General features: G+C 43.2%; 1 protein-coding gene across 1 annotated transcript in view; it reads right to left on the bottom strand.

Annotated features, from left to right (window-relative positions):
- Positions 1–17,421, bottom strand: part of LOC104158639 (diacylglycerol kinase delta-like) — a 43,340-nt gene extending 25,919 nt beyond the window's left edge. The window contains 3 exon segments of the mRNA XM_009696349.1: positions 583–687; positions 16,539–16,619; positions 17,317–17,421. Coding sequence (XP_009694651.1) covers positions 583–687; positions 16,539–16,619; positions 17,317–17,409 — 279 coding nt within the window. The 5' untranslated portion in view covers positions 17,410–17,421.
- Between the last annotated feature and the right edge of the window lie 1,550 nt (positions 17,422–18,971).

Here is an 18,971-nt window from a genome sequence, read left to right as displayed (position 1 = left end):
AGGGAAACGAATTGCAGAATTTATCTGCTGGAGAGTTGATCCCTCCCTTCCCCATTTTTTTGCTGATTAAGTTTTCAGTAAGATCAGTTCCCCAACCTGGTTTACTGAGTAGCAGAGGAATGCTTGTGCCAGCATAAGGGAGCAGACAACAGGGAGACAAGCATCAGAGCAGGGAAAACAAAAGATAGCTTCTTTTGGCAGCAATGCTGGTCTAACTACAGCCCCAGAAAGCACACAGATGCACTGAAGTAGGCAGAATACCAAGCAGGCAAGAGGTGAATTAGGACAGGGAGGATAACTGAAGAGTGAAAAGACAATGGGAAGAAAACTGTTTCATAATGTATCCATACTCTGAAAAGCGCCCTCAAAGTTACCCAGAAAGAGTATACAAAGCCACATGCACTCTCTGGAGAATCACTTCAGTGTATTTGGCATAGTTTTTACAGAAGGCTTAATACTGTACCCATCATAGTCAATAAAAACTACTTCTATTAACTTCACTGGAAGCTGACTCCAATCTCAAAACAAGCTGTTATTTCGAAGATGAGGCACAGAGTACAAAGGAACGCATTTTCCTATTACCTCAAAATGTTCACGGTTTTGTACAGTCTTCAGTGCTGCAATCCAATCTTCCATCTCTTTTCTGTTATCAGCACAAAGGATGAGCTTCCGACATGGAGTGATAATCTGAAGAGTGAGAGAAAATTAATAGTGTGCGTTCTGGGCATGTCAGTGAGAGACAGCAAGAGAACACCTTATCACTGGTGTAATCTGTTGAAGCTATTTTCAGAAGCAATGAGCTGCACAACAGAGCAGAAGTCATCTCCACCTTTCAATCACGTTTCTCTTCCACCATAACATACCTTAATTCCTTCATAAACGTACAGAACCACACAGATTTTAGCCATCGTTCCCAGCACTGAACTGAGTAAAGAAATCTCTCATACCCAAATAACAGCACAACACAAATCAAGTACAGAGCAGTAGGAGTTAATATATCACATGTGCAGACCTTGCGTAAGTTTTTTTTAAGTACTTAATGACTTTTTAAATTGGCAACAACATTAAAACATTTTGTTAACAGCATAATATACCAGTTTCTAGCGATTAATCAATTAGATGACACTCTGTAACATCCTACTAAAAATCTGTTTAGAGTCATGACAAGTGAGGAGGGGAGAAATGAAACAAAATAAGCAATCTAGAAGAGAAATCACCGTATTTTGAACCCCTGTGTTTCCTGAGGGCTTGTTCTACCATTATTGCATAGAAGATATTCCAAGAAATGTTCCACTAGCAGCTTGAGGTTGTGGTGAGTTTGCCTTCCTCTAAAAATACTGTCCTCAGTGCGCTCCTACCCTGGGCTAATTCGCATGCATTAGTTGCCTTGTGCTAAATAAACAGTTCAGTGTTTTAACAAACCAGTAGAAGACACGCAGGGTGGCCAAAGCTCCCCTCTGCCCAGGGAGGCAGAGAGGTTTCTGTGCAGCCTACCACCAAGGCTCTCTCCTTTTGTCGGACGGTGGCAGCAGAGAGAAATAAAAGCTCCCAGCTCCTCAGAGGACCATGTCTGCTGTCCACAGGGCTGCCCATTCAGCTGGGGTCCACACTTGACTATAAACCAACATTTATTCTTCTTAAGATAAAAGTCTCTCTTCCTCACGCTGTAGTTATCTTATCTTACTAACACTGTCTCTTTGTGCACACGTCTGTACCGATTTCCATCAAACTGACTTCTTAAATTAGACCAATATTGAAGTGTTTGCAAGACCTGAATTTAAGAAAAGTTGCATTAAGGGTAAGCACCATTAACAAAAATCAAAAGGCTCCCCTTTACGTCAACTCTAAAAACTTCCAGCAGCCCAGACTCTCTCACACCCCCCTACATTTTGTACATGAAAAGAATTGTCTATATCATCTGCTTTTCCAGCAAACTGTACCCTAACATCTAAAATAACAGATTAAAACAAACTAGGATTGTGTCGGGTCGATGAGGCCCATGTGGCCCTTGCAAGCATGCAACCATAAGTTTTGTGAGTGAACACTAAAAACCGCACACACATCACCCCAATACATGACCCCTGTTAGTTACCATTTTCCAATCTGCTTCTCACTATCATTCATAAAACAGATTAAAAATAAAAACCTTGGAAGTTGAACATCAAACTTTTAGTTGATGCTGAAGTGCCTCAGAGCAGCCATCAAGAAATGTGTATGTAATGTCAACAAAAAAGATACACCTGTAAACTTCTGCTTTATTTTAAGCTCTTCAATTTAAAAAATACATTTCTTCTCATAGGATAGATTGCAGCATTCACCTGCAATAACACTAACTTCATCCAGAGGCATCACCAACACCTAGAAAAGGGTGCTACAGACACATTAAGTAGGCAATGAATGAAGCTAAATATGCTTTTAAAGCAAGGACATTCATATTAGAAACGCAGTTTTGGCATGGAGCATTCTATCTTGGACAAAATGACCTGATCGGTATCAACTGTAAGCAAACCGAAATAAATATTTACAATCTTCTAAAAATAAAACTTTGAAGAACTCCTTCTCTCTTCCCTGACTTTTTCCTTTAAACAATTCCAGCTCTGATAAAACTTATTCCCAAAGAAGGTAATCACACGATTCTTCCTTTTCCCTTGGGAAAGTGGAAAAGTGGGCAGTTAACTGTATTTCCATCAAAAACCCTGCTATCTAAGAATGGCTACCCTACAGAAACCTTTTTACGGAGCGTAAAACACTACTGCAAAACTCAGCGTGAAGTTAGTGAAGAACAAGCAGCACCTCTAAAGTCCTGCTAAGAGGAAGCAGCTTTTTCCCTGGAAATAAAACCAAGTTCATATAATTTATTCAGACAGAGCAGAGCCTCACTTTTTTCTGGTGACAAAGTCAAGAACATCTATAATTGCATATATACAACAGTACCCTATGTAAAGTTCAAACAGTCTAGGATGAAGCATCCAAGGACTTTTCATCGCTTTAAAATCAGCCAGTTTTTATAAGGAACTGCCAGTTCATTCAACAAGCCACTGGTACGCTCTTGGGCAGTGGGGAAAAAAGATTTAAAAGAGTTGGTAAAATTAATTTATTATCATCATGATCCCATTTCAGAACACTCCTATTCCGTGATGTCCCTTTTCTTATTTCAAGTACATAGTCTCATTTTTAAATCACCTTGGAAGACATGAAATGTAAAATACTGGCATAAAATACAGAAATGCAGACACTCCTTTCATAAGAATTAATTTCTGAGGCTACTGACTTCCTGGATTACTGGAGAGACTGTCCAATATGGAAAATCACTTAATTCCTTCCTAAAAGTCACCTACTGCATCATCTTAAAAATCCCCACATTCAGTGGTGGGCACAGGGGGGAACAGAGCAATCATCTGCTCAAAGAACAAAGTTAAAAGTTTGTAAGACAAGAGGACAAATAAAGAGATCAAGAAGATTTTCCTACTTGAATCATCCAGACAAAGAGTCACAGAATTAAAACAAAGGGTCTATTGTGTAACTACAAAACTGCAAATAAAATGTAACTTTGTGCAATATAAATTTACAAAGAGTATTCCCCATCACTCAGTTCTAAAGCAACATTTGCATTGGGATTTAGTGGTATCATCAGAGATGGGAAATAAAAGAATGCAATCTCAAACCTATTTTAAGGAGGACAAATTGGGACAATTCAGGCTTCGCTGAAGGACAGATATGATTTTAATGTAAATAGTGTAACAATTCTTTGGGGAAATTAAGAAACTATACAAATCTGTTTTTCTGATTAACGTGCAGTGGTGCTACAGTTAAACATTTTAATGAGGATAATTAGGAATCCAGAAACACATTAATAGGGACACTTCCTTTGTAGAGTGGTTCAACATTTCTTGCCTTTCATACAGCCTCACACACACCCCAGCCAAGTCGGGGTACCTCGTGAGCGGACGACACTCCTGCTTTCCCTGTGCTGCAGGCAGCCGCTCGCCTCTCACCTACGCAGGCTGATGTGCAACAGGCATGCCACTAGACTGGTCCTGAATAAGGGCAGAACTGAGATTAACAGACACCTGCTCTCACTCTCAGGGGAAGAAAACCACTCATCCTACCGCTTTTACCTCCTTCTACTTCAGCCAGTAATTTCAACACCAGACACCCACTTGTTGAAGGATACTAACAGAAGGAGAAAGGCTATTATAAACACTGTGCTGTCTAAGTGAGACTGATGATCAATCTAACATCTCACACCAAAGAAAAAAAAAAACAACACATTTTTGTCATCTCCAAAAGAAGCCACAGCAATCTTTGCCCTGAAAAGCTGCCCTTTCCCAGTCAGGGAGTCCTGAGCGTTCGCTCTCAGCTATAGCAGCGATGAGCTGATGCCCTGGAACAGGAGGCTTGGTTATCCCTGTTGGCAAACGTGGCTAGAAATGAGCATGGTCCAGCTATTTTTTATGTTCCGGTTACAGCTTTTGACTAACATCCTGGAACAGTATATTCCACAGGATGACGACGCACTAGGTGAAGTAGCGTTTCCTTTTATTTGTTCTAAATTTACAAAGCAGTAATGTCATCCAGTGACCTCTTGTTCTCATATAAACGGAGAGCACAAAAACAACGATCTGATTGCTTTTGAGGTAGGATGGGGGTTGCCTTACTAGGAGATAAAAAAAAACCATAATAAAAAGTTCTAAGATTTATTTATAATCTTACATGGTTTTGGCCCGTTTGGTGATTGGTAGAACTCTGAGTATTCCTGCCCTGAAACAGCTCAGAATTTTATCTAGATATGAGCAATGACATAAATTAAAAGTGCTTGTTCTTCCTAAAAAGAGAATATTAGAAACCAATGTACTTCTTTGATCCTAAATGCTATTGAACTTTTGGGTGTGGTTCTTTAGATTTCACTCCTTAGTAGGAACTAGATGCCCAGATACCCACGTGCCCAGAGCTCACCACATGGTGACTTCATTGAAACCTAACATTGACCAGCAAAAGAGCCCAAGAACAGCCCGCGGAGGCAGGGGGGGGGAAGCTGCCAATCCCTCTAATCAATCCTGAAGAGTCGTAAGGACGGATGAGAATGGCAGGAAGGCTTAAACACATTTCAAATCAGGACACAGCTTAATTTACAAACTCCTCACTGCATATGAAACCCCAGAAACACCTTTTGCAGGAATTACGGTGACAATCAACGGGAATTACGGTGACAATCAACTACCCACCAGGCCACCCCTTCGCAGACAGTTACATGCCCTCTATGCGGATGAGCCATCTCAAGTCTATTAGAGAAACTCTCAATTTTCAAGCTTCCTCACTCTAAATCTAAAAAAAAAAAATCTCATTCTGAAAAAAAGCCATGCCTGCATTGGCTGTCTTGTGCAAATACTGATGCTCCCCTGACACTTTGTCAAAATTTAGCTTCATCTCTTCTGTCTCTTCCTCATACATCACATGCCCTCTTTACCAGCTGTTAACCCGCACCTCTCATGTTGACCCACACTCCCCTGTCCAAAACTAACACCAGTTTACTGACATTTCAGATCAGGCCAGCTGGCAAACAACAGAGCCAACCAAAGAAAATTTCTCATTTCACATTCTAAAAATGGACTGGATGTCCCTGGATGTCCTTCCCCAATGAACAGCTGTGAATAATTGGATTAGAAAGGCAGTCCAAAAAAGACTCCTTATATCAGACCCAATTTTAAATAGAAATCTGCTATACTTCACCCTTTGGTGTTTTGCTGAACTGAGCAACCTTCCTCCACCCAACAGCTGGATCATAAACTTCATTCTCTGGTCTTGCTGCCATCAAAGACAATTTTATCATCTCTGCTCACTTCCTCTTTCAGCATTTTCTGGCTGCCCAAAAACTTCTCAGAAAAAAAGTGACAGTCTGGCCAAACACGCATTGGGACTGTTTGTTATCAGCGTAGATCTGGTAAGCTCAGTGACCACAAAAGATGGCAAAACAAGTTAAGATCACACTGGCCCAATCACGGAGCTGGCTGAAGAAATGCTGCGGGAGGAGATGGGGCCGGGGGGGGTCATACCACTTTGCTAAATATAGTTTTTCTGATGTGATACGTTTCTCAGAGTGGCCTAAAGTGGATGTATGAGAACACCTGCTCATTCTGACTGCTTCCTTTTACTCACATCCTGTTCAAACACAGTCTTATGTTCAAAGGTGCTGGCCATAAATTCCCCAAAGAGATCCCGGCTTATTCCAAACAGTTGATGACTTGGGTACAGGGACAACAGGAATGTCTGGAGCTCAAAAGACCTAGGAAATGCAACTAGAAAAAATAAAATAGCTGCGAGAACGGTGCTGGTGCAGGCAAAAACTTCAGCTTGATCACATATGGCACAGGCAGGGAAAATGTCCACCATCTGTAGCTAACTGCTACGTCTGCTTTTGTACAGTGGAGTGAGTTCTTGGTATCCTATGAACCCAAAAACTCAGGAAGGAAAATGGAGTGAGATTGTAACGAAGACCCAGCCATTTTATCCACTTCAGCTCCTGTTCCAGCAACAGCGGTAGTGAAATGAACACCGGTATATGTTAAAACACCTTGTCTGCGTTCATCAGCAAGATTCACAAACCAGCAAAGTCACTAAATGTTTCAAACATGATTGCTGAACTCACAAAGGGCAAAATGGACTAAGTGTCGATTAAGCAAGGGCTACTCCCTCTGCAAATGCACAAGGTTAAAAAGAAGACCGTGAAAAAGGGAGAAGAAATAAAAATGAAAGTATGAGTTTCAGACTCAAACCAGTCCTTTTACATTTAAAATCTTAAAAGCTTGTCTCATTGATGTCAGCTTCTGAAACAATCTGGAGCTGAGCATCAGGCCAGCAAAGCCTGAGGCAGCAAGTCGTCATGATTTTAGTAGGTCTCTACAGTTTGGAAGGGAGAAATAATAGAAGCATCAATGCTTAGACTCATGGGGGACTGAGGTTTGCCTTCCTCCACAGACAACATCCCTCTTTGGGACTGGCAATTCAGCTTTCACCCACTTTTGCCAACAAATTCAGTCCCGCTAACTCACTGCAGAGCTCAGTTAGAGCTCTCTAGAATTGCATCGATTCGCCCTCCTCAAAACCTAGATGCCACCCGGAATGGGAAAGAAAAAACCAGCTTTTCATATGGAGAAATGCACCAGTTTTACATCTATTTTTATAGTGCAAGATCTTTATTTCCTGCTAAAATGACCATCTTCCACCTATAGAAACTCTCATTTCCACCAAATAAAACAAGTCACTAATGTTCTTGTAGTTGTGCCAAATTCTGCCTTTTCTTGTTTTTTAAATAGCAGTAACAAGGTTTTCCTCAAAGCCTTAAGTGCCCAAATCTCTGTTTACACTATACTGGGTATTTTATCCCCAAATTTGACATGGCTGTTTTACCTTAATTTTCAATCTGTAAAATCCAGGAGAGCTCAATTCCATAGGAAAATAGCTACAGTACATGGTGTGGTCTCTTTAGGACCGTTTTTACATTATTAGGTTCATTCACCTTGCCATATGCACCTCATCTGCCAGGGAGTCACACATTACAAGCGCATCTTCCCTGAGCACTGTCATTGGCACTTACCGCCGCTACGCTGTGCCCGCAGATCAAGGTCAACTCACACTGACCCTCCATCTGTGCTCTCTCCCAGTCCCTATCTTCCCCGATGCTGCAGCGGGAAAGCAGACCAGACAGAGCGTTCCCTGGGAAAATGATCATCTCTCATACCAGGGTCACATTCCTACATGCTTCTGGAAACTCTGTTCCTAAACAAGGCACATTCCTGTTCTTGGCAACTGGTAAGAGGAGCACAGACAAGGAGAGGATTTTAGGATTTTTGTAACCACTTAATAGTTGTCAAAACCTAGAATATGCAAGAAGGTTTTTGCCACTGTTAGAAGATAAGAAATGCAGACAATCCTGGTAATCCATGCATATTAATCACTAGAGATCTACATGGCTGGAGCAGCACCAAATGGGAACCGATAGGGTTGCCATGCCAAGTGCCAGAGCCCCTTAGCACAGCTCCGAACCCACTCTCACTTCATGCAGCAGATGCACACATGCATCCCTCCTTCACCTGTTTTCCAAAGGATGCCGACCTGCCAGGAAAAGAGTTCCCAAACAGAATGACACTGTTCAGAATGAGCAGCACATTTAGGAAGGCAAAGGATATTTCTGAGAATCCTTCCTACTCACTCAAACAGAAGCAAAACCATGAAGAACAGAGGGGCAGGTCAATGTTCCCCAGTGGTAGAGCTGCTGTCTCAGTGGGCTTATACACATCAAGGCTAGCAGCTAATAAATCACAGGATTGAGCAATAAAAGTCCTTGTCCACGGTAGGAAAATGACCTGTTACTGACAGCTTATTGATAGTAACAGCTCCTCACAGCCCCCTAACCTCAGCTGTGCTGAAAACTGGCTGGTAGTCAGTACAAAAGGAAATGAACAGCTTTCAAAAGCCTGATGAACCCAGTAGCTTTCCACACTGGGTCACCAGGCAGAGACCAGTCCTGTTTCATACACCACAACACTGAAATCATGACAAGCACCAAACCTGGGAAGACTTCATTTCTGTGATTATTATTAGCAAGCTCCTCCCTGCCTCTCAAAATGACCAGAGTCAAGATGAGCATAAAAAGAAGTCTTTTTCTCCTAAGGCAGCTCCCAAGTTAAACTAAACTCATCATGTTCTCAAATGACCTCCCATTTACCACAGGTTGTTCTGCCCTTCTGTCCTCACCTGGAAGGGGGAGAAGATGCTGGAATCCACAGCCTTGCTCAGGAAAGTAAATAAAACACCAAACACTGCAGGAAGGTTACAAAGGGCAAAGAGATTATCAAACAAAAGCTCGCAGTGTTGAGGCACAAGGGCAATAACAGACACTAATTTCAAAGCAGCAAACTTCCCTCTAGGGAAACAAAAGCTCTTCACAAACGCTTGCCTTCACTTTCCAGCTCTCACAGTAAAACTGACAAAGCTCAGTCTGACCTCTTAGAGTGGCCACATCTTTCTCAAAAACTCCTAGCATACTTTGGGGCCATTCTGTAACCTACAGTAGCAATCGCCAGATCTCTCCACCCACAGCAACTTCTTCCAGACTCTCTAACTCTTCTTTCATGTTTATCCTCTCTTCGATGGTTTTTCGCCAGATTTTTACTTCTTTTGTGTGAGCAGACTAATGACCAGCTCCTGCAGGAGGCTGGATTAAGAGTCCTAAAAACCCTTGACATGAAAGGATTTTAGATGACTATTTTCACTGACTAACAGTGACTCAGAGCGGTCTGTTTACCAAAGGGCCTTTTCTCAAGCAGAAAAAACTGCACTGAAGTCTGGATTACAAACTACTAAAATAGCAAAGTATTTTGAAACCGCAGCGGTTCTGACAGGAAATGGGGACCGAACTGCACTTAATGAAGGGAGGGGGGGAAAAACAGCAGAGCAATTCTGGACATGGCAATTCATGGCTCTACTCATATTTTCACTTGCTTATAAAGGAAATTCTGACAGCTGCCAATATAAACAGAGTAAGAGCACTAGCAGAGAGCGTACAATTCCTGAATGTGTACACACGCGGGTGTGGAAAAGACAACAACCCCCAGCAAAGCCCGACTTTCCAATGTGCACTCTAATTTTGTCCAATTTAGAGAAGAGAGTTTAAAAAGGAGGGAAGAACCATCACTTTCATGAGTCCCTCTTTTCTAATCTTTCCCTCCTCCAAACCATGACTGCGTACAAAGGAGCAAGGTGAGGAACCAGGACACTTGGTGACTCCCCTGTGTAACTACGTCCCCAGGTTACTAAATCTTTTTGCCCGCTTCTGAGAGCTGATGTCTTCCCTCTGGGTCCCTCACCCTCGTGCTGAGGAAGCAGGGGAGGAAGATCCACTCCCTTGCTAGGAAGCCCCGCGGCTCCCTGCAGCATACGTTCAAGCCCATGTTTTTTGAAAAGGCTGAGGGCACATGGGGCAGTTTGAGGAATCTGTGCAAGTGTCAAACCACGCAGATTTCCCCGATCTCTATGAGCCCAAGCTCGAAGTCCAACTCTGACTTTCTGCAAACAGCTTGTAACAAAAGTTCTTATATTCTTTCTCCTCATAAAAATAAGTCACATGCTCCTTCTCGAAGCTTGTATTTCAAAGCACCACAAATAACCTCTGATCTGGGTCCCTCTTGTTTCAAGAGCCTTACAGGCATACAGCTCCAGTGCTAGACACAAGCAGCGGACTTTCTGCCTGACATGTAGCTTCAGCAGCTCTAGTCACTCTTTCAAAACCAAACTCTCCACAGAAGACTTCATTGCCTTTTCTGCTAAAAACGATATATTTTCAATTAAAAGCACTAATACAAATAATTCAACTTGACACCAAATCACAGAAGAGGTAAAGGCACTTTCACTTCATTGTGAAACGAATTTGTAGACATCAACAACATAGTCTCCCCATCAGGAAGCAGCCTCAGCACTTTTATCTTTTGTTAAAGTTCAAGCGCTTTGCCCTGTCTTTTTAGGAAAGGTTAATTACCCCAAAACGAAGATTCGTGTGATTTCTCCACAGCATCAACAAGCCCTGGGACAAGAGAGCAAAAACATATAGTCTGAAGGAGATCAGGCAGTCACATAAAACTTCCCAAGACAGAAACTGGCAACTTTGCTGCTGAATAAAGTCAGTACTAAGTAACAAGGTCGTAAAACCAAAAAATTGTAGCACACCTCAGGCTTCCGTACAGCTGAAGAATGACATCCATACTGCTTCTCGGGGATGACAGCACGCTCTCATTCAGGAGCACCAGCAAATCCCTGTTCCCCAACCTACCACAACCATTGTCGCTTCCAGTCATGTAAGTGCTCTGAAAGAGAGGTATTACTCTAATCTCAATACTTCCTCTCTCCTGTGACACTGGCCAGGGTGAATCATCAGTTAATAAACAGTATTTCTTAACCGATGGGTGCAGCATTTCCAACAGCACCGCAGGCACATTTCTCTTTACCGCAATTCTGGAGAACTTAGCTACGTAAATCCACCACACAGGAGAGAACACCTGAACAGTAAGCGTTTGCAGCAAACCTATCCCAAAGAACCTGAGCTCCTGATCATCTGTTATGCTGGCACAGGTGCCATGTCTCTCAATGCTCAGTCCAGAAAAGTCAGACTCCTGCTCTTACCTTTCACGTTCAATCTTCCTCTAAACTAGTGTCCAGAGCAGCCTACTCCCTCAGAAAAAAAACCTGAACAGATTGCTTGACATGCGATTAATAGGATTAGTCTTCTCTGTGGTCAGTCTTTCTGAGCTATGTTCCAGTTGCCACAAGCTGATTAGCTGTCTGCTTAAGGAGGAGCTGGGATAAGTTTCCTTCTGACGGCAGTGATGTGGAGAGGCCGGCGCTGACTGTAATAATATGCTGTTTCCTGTCTGCGGCTGAGCGGAGAGGTACTTCCCAACAGAAAAGGGTTTACAGGAGCTCAGGAGTTCAAGCTCCACCTCTTCCAGTGAAAAGCCTTTAATTACGGAGGAGGGGTCAACAGCATGGCTCCTGGCGCTCAACAACGTGCTCTGACTCAGCTTCACTTCCACTAAAGCATCAGAAAGAAAAAAACCCAAACGACACATCTCTCTCTCCACAGAGAGGACCTTTCTCCGATGGGATCTCAAAGCTCTGAGTAAGAGGCGATGGGAAGTGAATGTTGTAATTCATGTTAAGTGAATGAGGGTGAAAGTCCGCACTACCACATCACCATTTGCTAGCAATAACTGGAAAACATTTACAAAAACACCATGTGAGAATCATATTGAAACACAAAATATGTACCAGTAAAGAGCAGATGTCCTTCCTAGGCCCTCTCCTGTTGATGACAGGTGTTTTTCATTAGTATTAAAGAACACGTATTTCAGATTTTTTTTTTCCCCTTTAGCTTTATACAAATCCTGCACAAGGCACGAAAGGGTCAATGAACTGATAAGGACTCACTCTATCAGCTGCGCCAATTGCATTGAAGGCAGCAGGCTTAATTCAGTTGGCACCTTCTACAACAGGGAAGATCATCAGCCAACACACCAATCTGAGGAGTAAGAATTTGTTCACCACACAAACATTTACAAAAATGGGCCTAAGGAGATGACCCAAAATCCTTTCAAAGACTCTTGAGGGGATAGCTGTGGTGGCAAAGTGTTGGCCTAAGCAACAGACAATAGAGCAACTGGTGCCCTCGCAAACCTTACAGGCTTCGTAGGGGAGAATGGGCATGCTGGATGGTTCAGGTCCAGGACACAGGTAAAGCGGTCATTTTGAGAGAAGTATCTCCAAAACCCAGGCTTCCCAGCTTGATCTAGAGAAAAAATTACTCCAGTTTCAAAGTATGGAACTCATCCTCACTGTCTATTTTGTTTCAATGCTCCTAAAGCCACTGCAGGCTAATGCATTGGGCTGGCACATCAACAAATCAATTTACTGCAAAATTGCACTGTCCAAGAAAAAACAGTTCATGGAAACAGCTGAAGTCTCACTGGGAAGACCCAATGCACCCAGCGTGATCCCACATCATCGGCTTTTCAGAAATCACAAAGGGTTTTGATGGTATGGCTGGGAACGCTCTGCTCAGAAGTCAGAGTCAGGCTTCGACCTCAGCCATCCAATGCTGCTGATCTCTATTTCATAAGGAGTACAAATGTAGGCACAAACTGATGGGAAGAATCCAGGATAAAAGTTGACCACTCTTTTTGAAATAAATGGGTCTGAAATACCAGGACAACATGGTTATCATTGAGTTTGTACCACAGCAGATCCTCTCTAAGGCCTTGTGAAAAACAGTAGCCCTAGGAAAATCCACTGGCAAAAGATCTACACACCGGGTACTAAGGGACCAACAAGGAAAGAACCAGTCACTTACAGCCCAGACATCCCAAAGGAATTTTCCTTGTAGACAGATGACTTAGAAGGACAGAGATGGCAGAGATATGACAGAACCAGCAAATATTACATCTACAGTCCTCCTGAGAGAAGAAAGGCCTGGCATGGGGCTGCTACATGATTTGCTCCCAGAGGTTTCCTGCTACGCACCTGTGCAGCCACACTGCCTGAGCTAAAGGAACAATAGCGATGCATAAAGCTTTGCCTTACACCTCTCAGTGGACGGAGCTATACGACATCTTAAGCTCAAAGATGCCACTAGTCACATGCTCCAGCCCCTTCCATAGTCACATATCCATAAACCCTGGGTTAGCAGCCCTGACAACTGTCCCCATTGCAAACAGGATACACTTACTGAAGAAATCTATGCAAGATCGACTAAGTAAACAACAGTGGAACCTGTATTACACACTCATCTTTTTAGAGGAAGAGGTCTGTGTCTTAATATTTTTCTCGCTCACCTGCTTGCTGACAGCAAACTAAATCGCTGTCAGACTTGCATCCTATGTAAAAAGTTTAGTGGCAGCTCTATTTTTTAACATTATTCCTCTATTTATGCAACACAACCTTTGTTGGCTCTGTGCTCTGGTTTTCTTCTCTCACGGTGCTGCCTCCCTGCACTTCTTCACTGCCCTTTCACCTTTCTCTCCTCTGACTGGTCACCCCTTATTACCTCTTTGCATTGGATCCACGTTGCTCCTCTAAGTGGTTTATCTAGTGTTTTTGATTCCCACCTCCTTTGTTAGTACCTTAGGAGTGTCATCCACCCAAGATGTCTGGACAGAGGATGAGCTTCCTCAGAAAGAAACCACTCTTTGGTAAATCCAAAACTACAGAATCACAGAATCGATTTGGTTGGAAGAGGCCTCTGGGATCATCGAGTCCAACCTTTGCCCTAACACCACCACATCAACCAGACCATGGCACTAAGTGCCACATCCAGTCTTTTCTTAAACACCTCCAGGGATGGGGACTCCACCGCCTCCCTGGGCAGCCCATTCCAATGCCCAACGACCCCTTCTGGGAAGAAATGCCTCCTCATTTCTAGCCTGAACTTCCCCTGGCACAGTTTCAGACAAAGCACTCTTGTCCTGTCACAAGTTGCCTGGGAGAAGAGACCAACCCTCACCGGGCTACACCCTCCTGTCAGGTCGTTGTAGAGAGCGATCAGGTCTCCCCTCAGCCTCCTCTTCTCCAGCCCAAACCCCCCCAGCTCCCTCAGCCGCTCCCCATCAGACTTGTGCTCCAGGCCCTTCACCACCTTCGTTGCCCTTCTCTGGACTCGCTCCAGCACCTCAAGGTCTGTCTTGTGGTGAGGGGCCCAGAACTGGACACAGCGCTTGAGGTGTGACCTCACCAGTACGCAGTACAGGGGGACGATCACTGCCCTGGTCCTGCTGGCCACACTATTCCTGATACAAGCCAGGATGCTCTTGGCCTTCTTGGCCACCTGGGCACACCACTGGCTCACATTCAGCTGGCTGTCGACCAGCACCCGAGGGCTTTTTCCACTTCACCACTTTCTAACCACTCTTCCCCCAGCCTGTAGCACTGAATGGGGTTTTTGTGGCCAAAGTGTAGGTCCTGGTATTTGTTCTTGTTGAATCTCATGCCACTGGTCTCAGCCCATCTATCCAGACAGTTTCCACTGAAAAAAATACAGAAACAAAAAGAAAACTAGAACATCTAAAACTCCACAATAACTGTCTCTGCTATACACCACCAAATGCAGAATGTTTTCGGTTTAGGATAACAACACAGTAGTGAGTCCCAGTGATTTGAAACAGGAAAAAAAAATGCATCAAAGAACTCTGAATTTTAGAAAGGAACTGAGCTGGGGAGATACATGGGGGAAACAGAGTGCTCTCAAAGAAAACGAAGAGAAAACTGCAAGACTGCAAGGAATCCAAAGCACTGATGGCAGTGATGTGGCAGACCAAACAGCAGCAAGACAAGACAACCTTCTGATTTTCTAAGTATTTTTATAGCTCGTGGTAAACCACAGTCAAACCCCTCTGTAAGCCATGATAAAAAAAGTTGATAGAAATTAAGAGATATTTTTCTTGATGTTTACCTGAGCCCCATGATCTCATGATCAGCTGGAGACAGTGCAAACTGTATCTGCTACTTAAAGTAATCCTATCGTTTTCATCCCCTAGGGAAGGCAGAGACTGGTAGGGCCTGATATCGTAGTCATGGAAGTAACTCTTCACTGTTGGACTCAGACAGGGCAACCAGAGAGCAAACACACAATTTCCTCCTCCACACATAGTGTCCCTGATAGAGATTAGATCTCTCCCAACTATAATAATAAGCAAAACAGTAAGAGTACATTTGCTTACCTGAAAAAATCAGTCTTTATTTACATATGGGAGAACTGAAGCAAGACCCAAGAAAAAATGCTTTATTAGCAGGTAAATAACTTCACACTCTTGAAAACGTATCCCCTACTGAAATCACTGCAGAATCCTTCTCTTTGTGCGCACACAGTGACACTCAATATCAATATTTACTATCAGACCCAGATGTGCCTCCTACTTGTCCAATTATGGATGCAGAAAGTGTTTTCAAACTTCGAGAAAGTGTTGGGGTTTCATCTGGACATAGGGTGGGCACTATAGCTGCTTTGCACAGGTACTGCAAAGCAAAAAGTCACAGCTACCTAACAGAAACATCCTTTGTTAGATGTACCAAGCAGTGGGTCACTACTGCTGCAGCACAAGGCACATTGCTCAGCCTTGCTCACCATCCTGCAGCATCAGCTTCCTCCCACCACCTGGACTGCTCCCCCCTTCACCTTGCCTTGGACCAACATTGCCTCCTTTCTCCACATCCTCCTCTCTCCTCTCTTTTGAGCCCTTTGGAGGCTGCACGGAGGTTACTGCTGTTAGCTGACTCTGAAGTTCGTACTGCTGCTTGACACTCGCCCTGCATAGCTGCTCTTAATGGCTTTTTTCTGCACAGCAGGCATTTCGCCCAAAACGGAGCTTGCAGAACACCTGCACCTCAGAAATACAATCACTTTTTCTCCCAGTTACTAAGCCCGGAGAAAAGGAAGCAGTGACACCACCACATTTCCAGACTGCAAGTATTTAGCACATATTCCACATCTAACAAGTATCCTAAACCAATTCCACAGTTATTTCGGTGCAACAACCTTTTGCTCCTCCTTTTACTTTGCCACTATAATACAGTGTGCATATATAAACACACATATAGCCTCACGCAAATAAAGTTAGAGAAAGAAGTTTACATACTTTAAGGCCTGAAGGGAAAACTAAATTCCTTTAGCAAGATCTCCAGCATAAACATCAACATCACCCCTAACTCCCTCAGCAGAACAGATTTTTGTCCCACTGTGTAAATGGATTCTATCAAACCCTCCTAGCTTATAGGTAAGAAAACCCCTTAGCGCTACACATAGTAACCCAAGGTATCTCCCATGTGCATGGAGATGAGTTATGATGTTGTAAGGAAAAATCAGTTTATGATTTTCTTTTCTTTTTTTTTTTAGTGAAAGAGGCTGTGAAGATTGTTCAGATGTTTTTAAATCCTGCAAAAGAGAAGGGATGTGGGGGAAAGATGCAAGAAGAATGGAAAATAATGCAAAAAAATCCTACCGTGAAGCTGTTGTTGACATTCTTAGTGCTAGATTCTGCCACACTGGCATCTGTCAGATCCACCTCATCAAAAATAATGGACTGGAAAGAAAAAATTCAACACCCCAATGAATTATTGAATCAATATATAAGCAGCAGACCCAAAGGGACATGCCTGTATGTCTGCCTAGCACACTCCACCACAGCCTTTTGTGATCTGAACGAAAGATCAAGCATACCGAAAACATGAAGGATTCGGAAGTCTAGTTCCATACACTAGGGCTCACACTTGCCTGTCTTCAGTCAGTGAACACGATTACTTTAAGAAAAATAAAGGATTATTTAAAAAAAAAAAAAAATTTTAGACTGCTTTTGTGAAAGGAGACAGATTCATATTTAGTTGACTATCAGCATACTAAACCAGATGCAAGGCAGCTCTGATTTGATAAATTCTAGCCTTGCTTGTCTCCTACACTGCCTCTTTTCATTCATATTTTCCTCCCTTCTTTTTCCGCTTCTGTTGATTCACAGCCTATTTCTTACTAAAATGCATGAAGGGGGAAAAATGTGGAAAAACCAGTATCACAGGTTCACAGGATGTTTTACTTAAAAACCAAGGATTTCCAAGTGTGTTGCAAAACACAGGGATCTTCTAGTAGCTACAAAACCTGAAGACAGGTGCTTACAGAGCACGTGCTCTTTTCTCTACTGAGTGCTACCTTCTTACAGACACCCATCTGCCTCCAAAGCTCCGCAACTGGCTTTCTTCCCTTGGACTCGTGTATTGTCAAGACCTTACCTTAGCAGTTTTTGCATAGTAAAGAGTTCGTCCTCGTAGTTTAAAATATCGTCTCTTCCAGCGCTGGAAGGAGCTGGTCTGTTTCATCAGCATCCCCTCTTTTATGATAGTCTACAAAACAAGGAGGGGAGAGGGGTGAAGTATACATTTTACTTACAGGCATCTTGTATGCTCTCCCACTACACACCAGTACCAAGACAGACCGGAGTTTGAGATCAATAACCTTAGCGCCCTCTGCTGGAAGTGCTTCATAAATTCATTCAACATAAGCCAGCAAACTGAACAAGATTAAACTGTCACAAGGCATAATTCACACGGGGGTGTGGTTTTATCCTTGTCTCCAGTGCTATCACGATACCAAAAATGATAAATAACTTATGACTGAATGAGCATTTCAAAGTCTAACACTGACTCGGGGACCGTAACAGTTAAACTCACTGAGGTCAGATTTCAGTCATGGGTAATTGTACGTTTCGTTTAATTGGCATTTGATTACAAGCACATACGCACCACAGCACATCTGTCCTTATCTCCAGTTCTGCCTTGTGAAATTATCAGCATCTACCTGGCACAGAGCTGGCAAGGTGCAGGCCCACAGGGTGAAGAGTGGAGCGAAGGAGCAGCTACATCCAACTTCAGCATTTGGTATTCTTCAGATAATCTTGGCCCTGCCTCAGTACTCTCTGGCTGCCTGCCATTTCCCAGGGCCAGAGTGCCAAAACTGTCTACGCACACTGCCTTTTTTTTTTTCCTTTAACTGCTTTATAACTAGATTGACATACCAGCATACACATTCCCATATGCTCGCTCACATACTATGCATACATAGGGGTATGTATTTAATCCACATGCACTTCATTCTACTTCATCAAATACATTTGATTCCTTCACTGCGAACAGATTTTTGAATACCAACAGCTACATGAAAACAATCTCAAAAACTGCGGCTTAGAAAGACAAAAGGCAAAAAAGTCAGAGCCGAGGGTTCAGCCTCAAATCCCCGATTGAAGGTATTGCCTAGGAACTGCAACCGGTGCTTACGTCACGTGTCAGTACCATGAGAAACCTACTGCTCTCCCCCAGAAACAGCCCCCAGGAACCCACTTGTTGCTGAGCGAGCCCAATGCGATAAACACAGTTAAAACACAGGAATCAAATGGTCCGAGAACCTTGTAAGACAGGTTATTCTGTATCTTGATGCCAGGAAGATGACACAGCTTTAACATACCAGAGGTCTCTGTGAAACCCAGGTTTGTAACAGAGTCAGGTCGTCAATGAGTATCAATTCAGAAACACAGCGTTAAACGTACACTGCCAGGCTACTACAGAGCACAAAACAAATACTTTTACTGATCCACAGGGTTTAGTTCATTTTAGAAATCCTTTCCAGAGGACTAAACTTGCTTTTAAAATGCTATATATATTTCTAATGTGGGTCTTTCCTTTTTGAAACAGCTGCAGATTTTAATACTTTCCACACACACTGGCCCTTGCCAAGCTCAAAGTTTCCTCAAAAAGCACTTGGAAAAAAATGCTGACTATAAGAAGAAACATCCGTCTGACAACACATGCTTCTCTTGCTAGATCGAGCCATCCTCAAACTGGCCCGAGAGATCATAGGGCCTGAACCACCACGGTGAGGCCTCTACATACAA

This window comes from Cariama cristata, unplaced genomic scaffold (assembly GCF_000690535.1).
Source record: "Cariama cristata isolate BGI_N322 unplaced genomic scaffold, ASM69053v1 scaffold2023, whole genome shotgun sequence".
Classification (NCBI taxonomy): Eukaryota; Metazoa; Chordata; class Aves; order Cariamiformes; family Cariamidae; genus Cariama; species Cariama cristata.
This window is presented reverse-complemented; position numbering and strand designations above follow the sequence as displayed.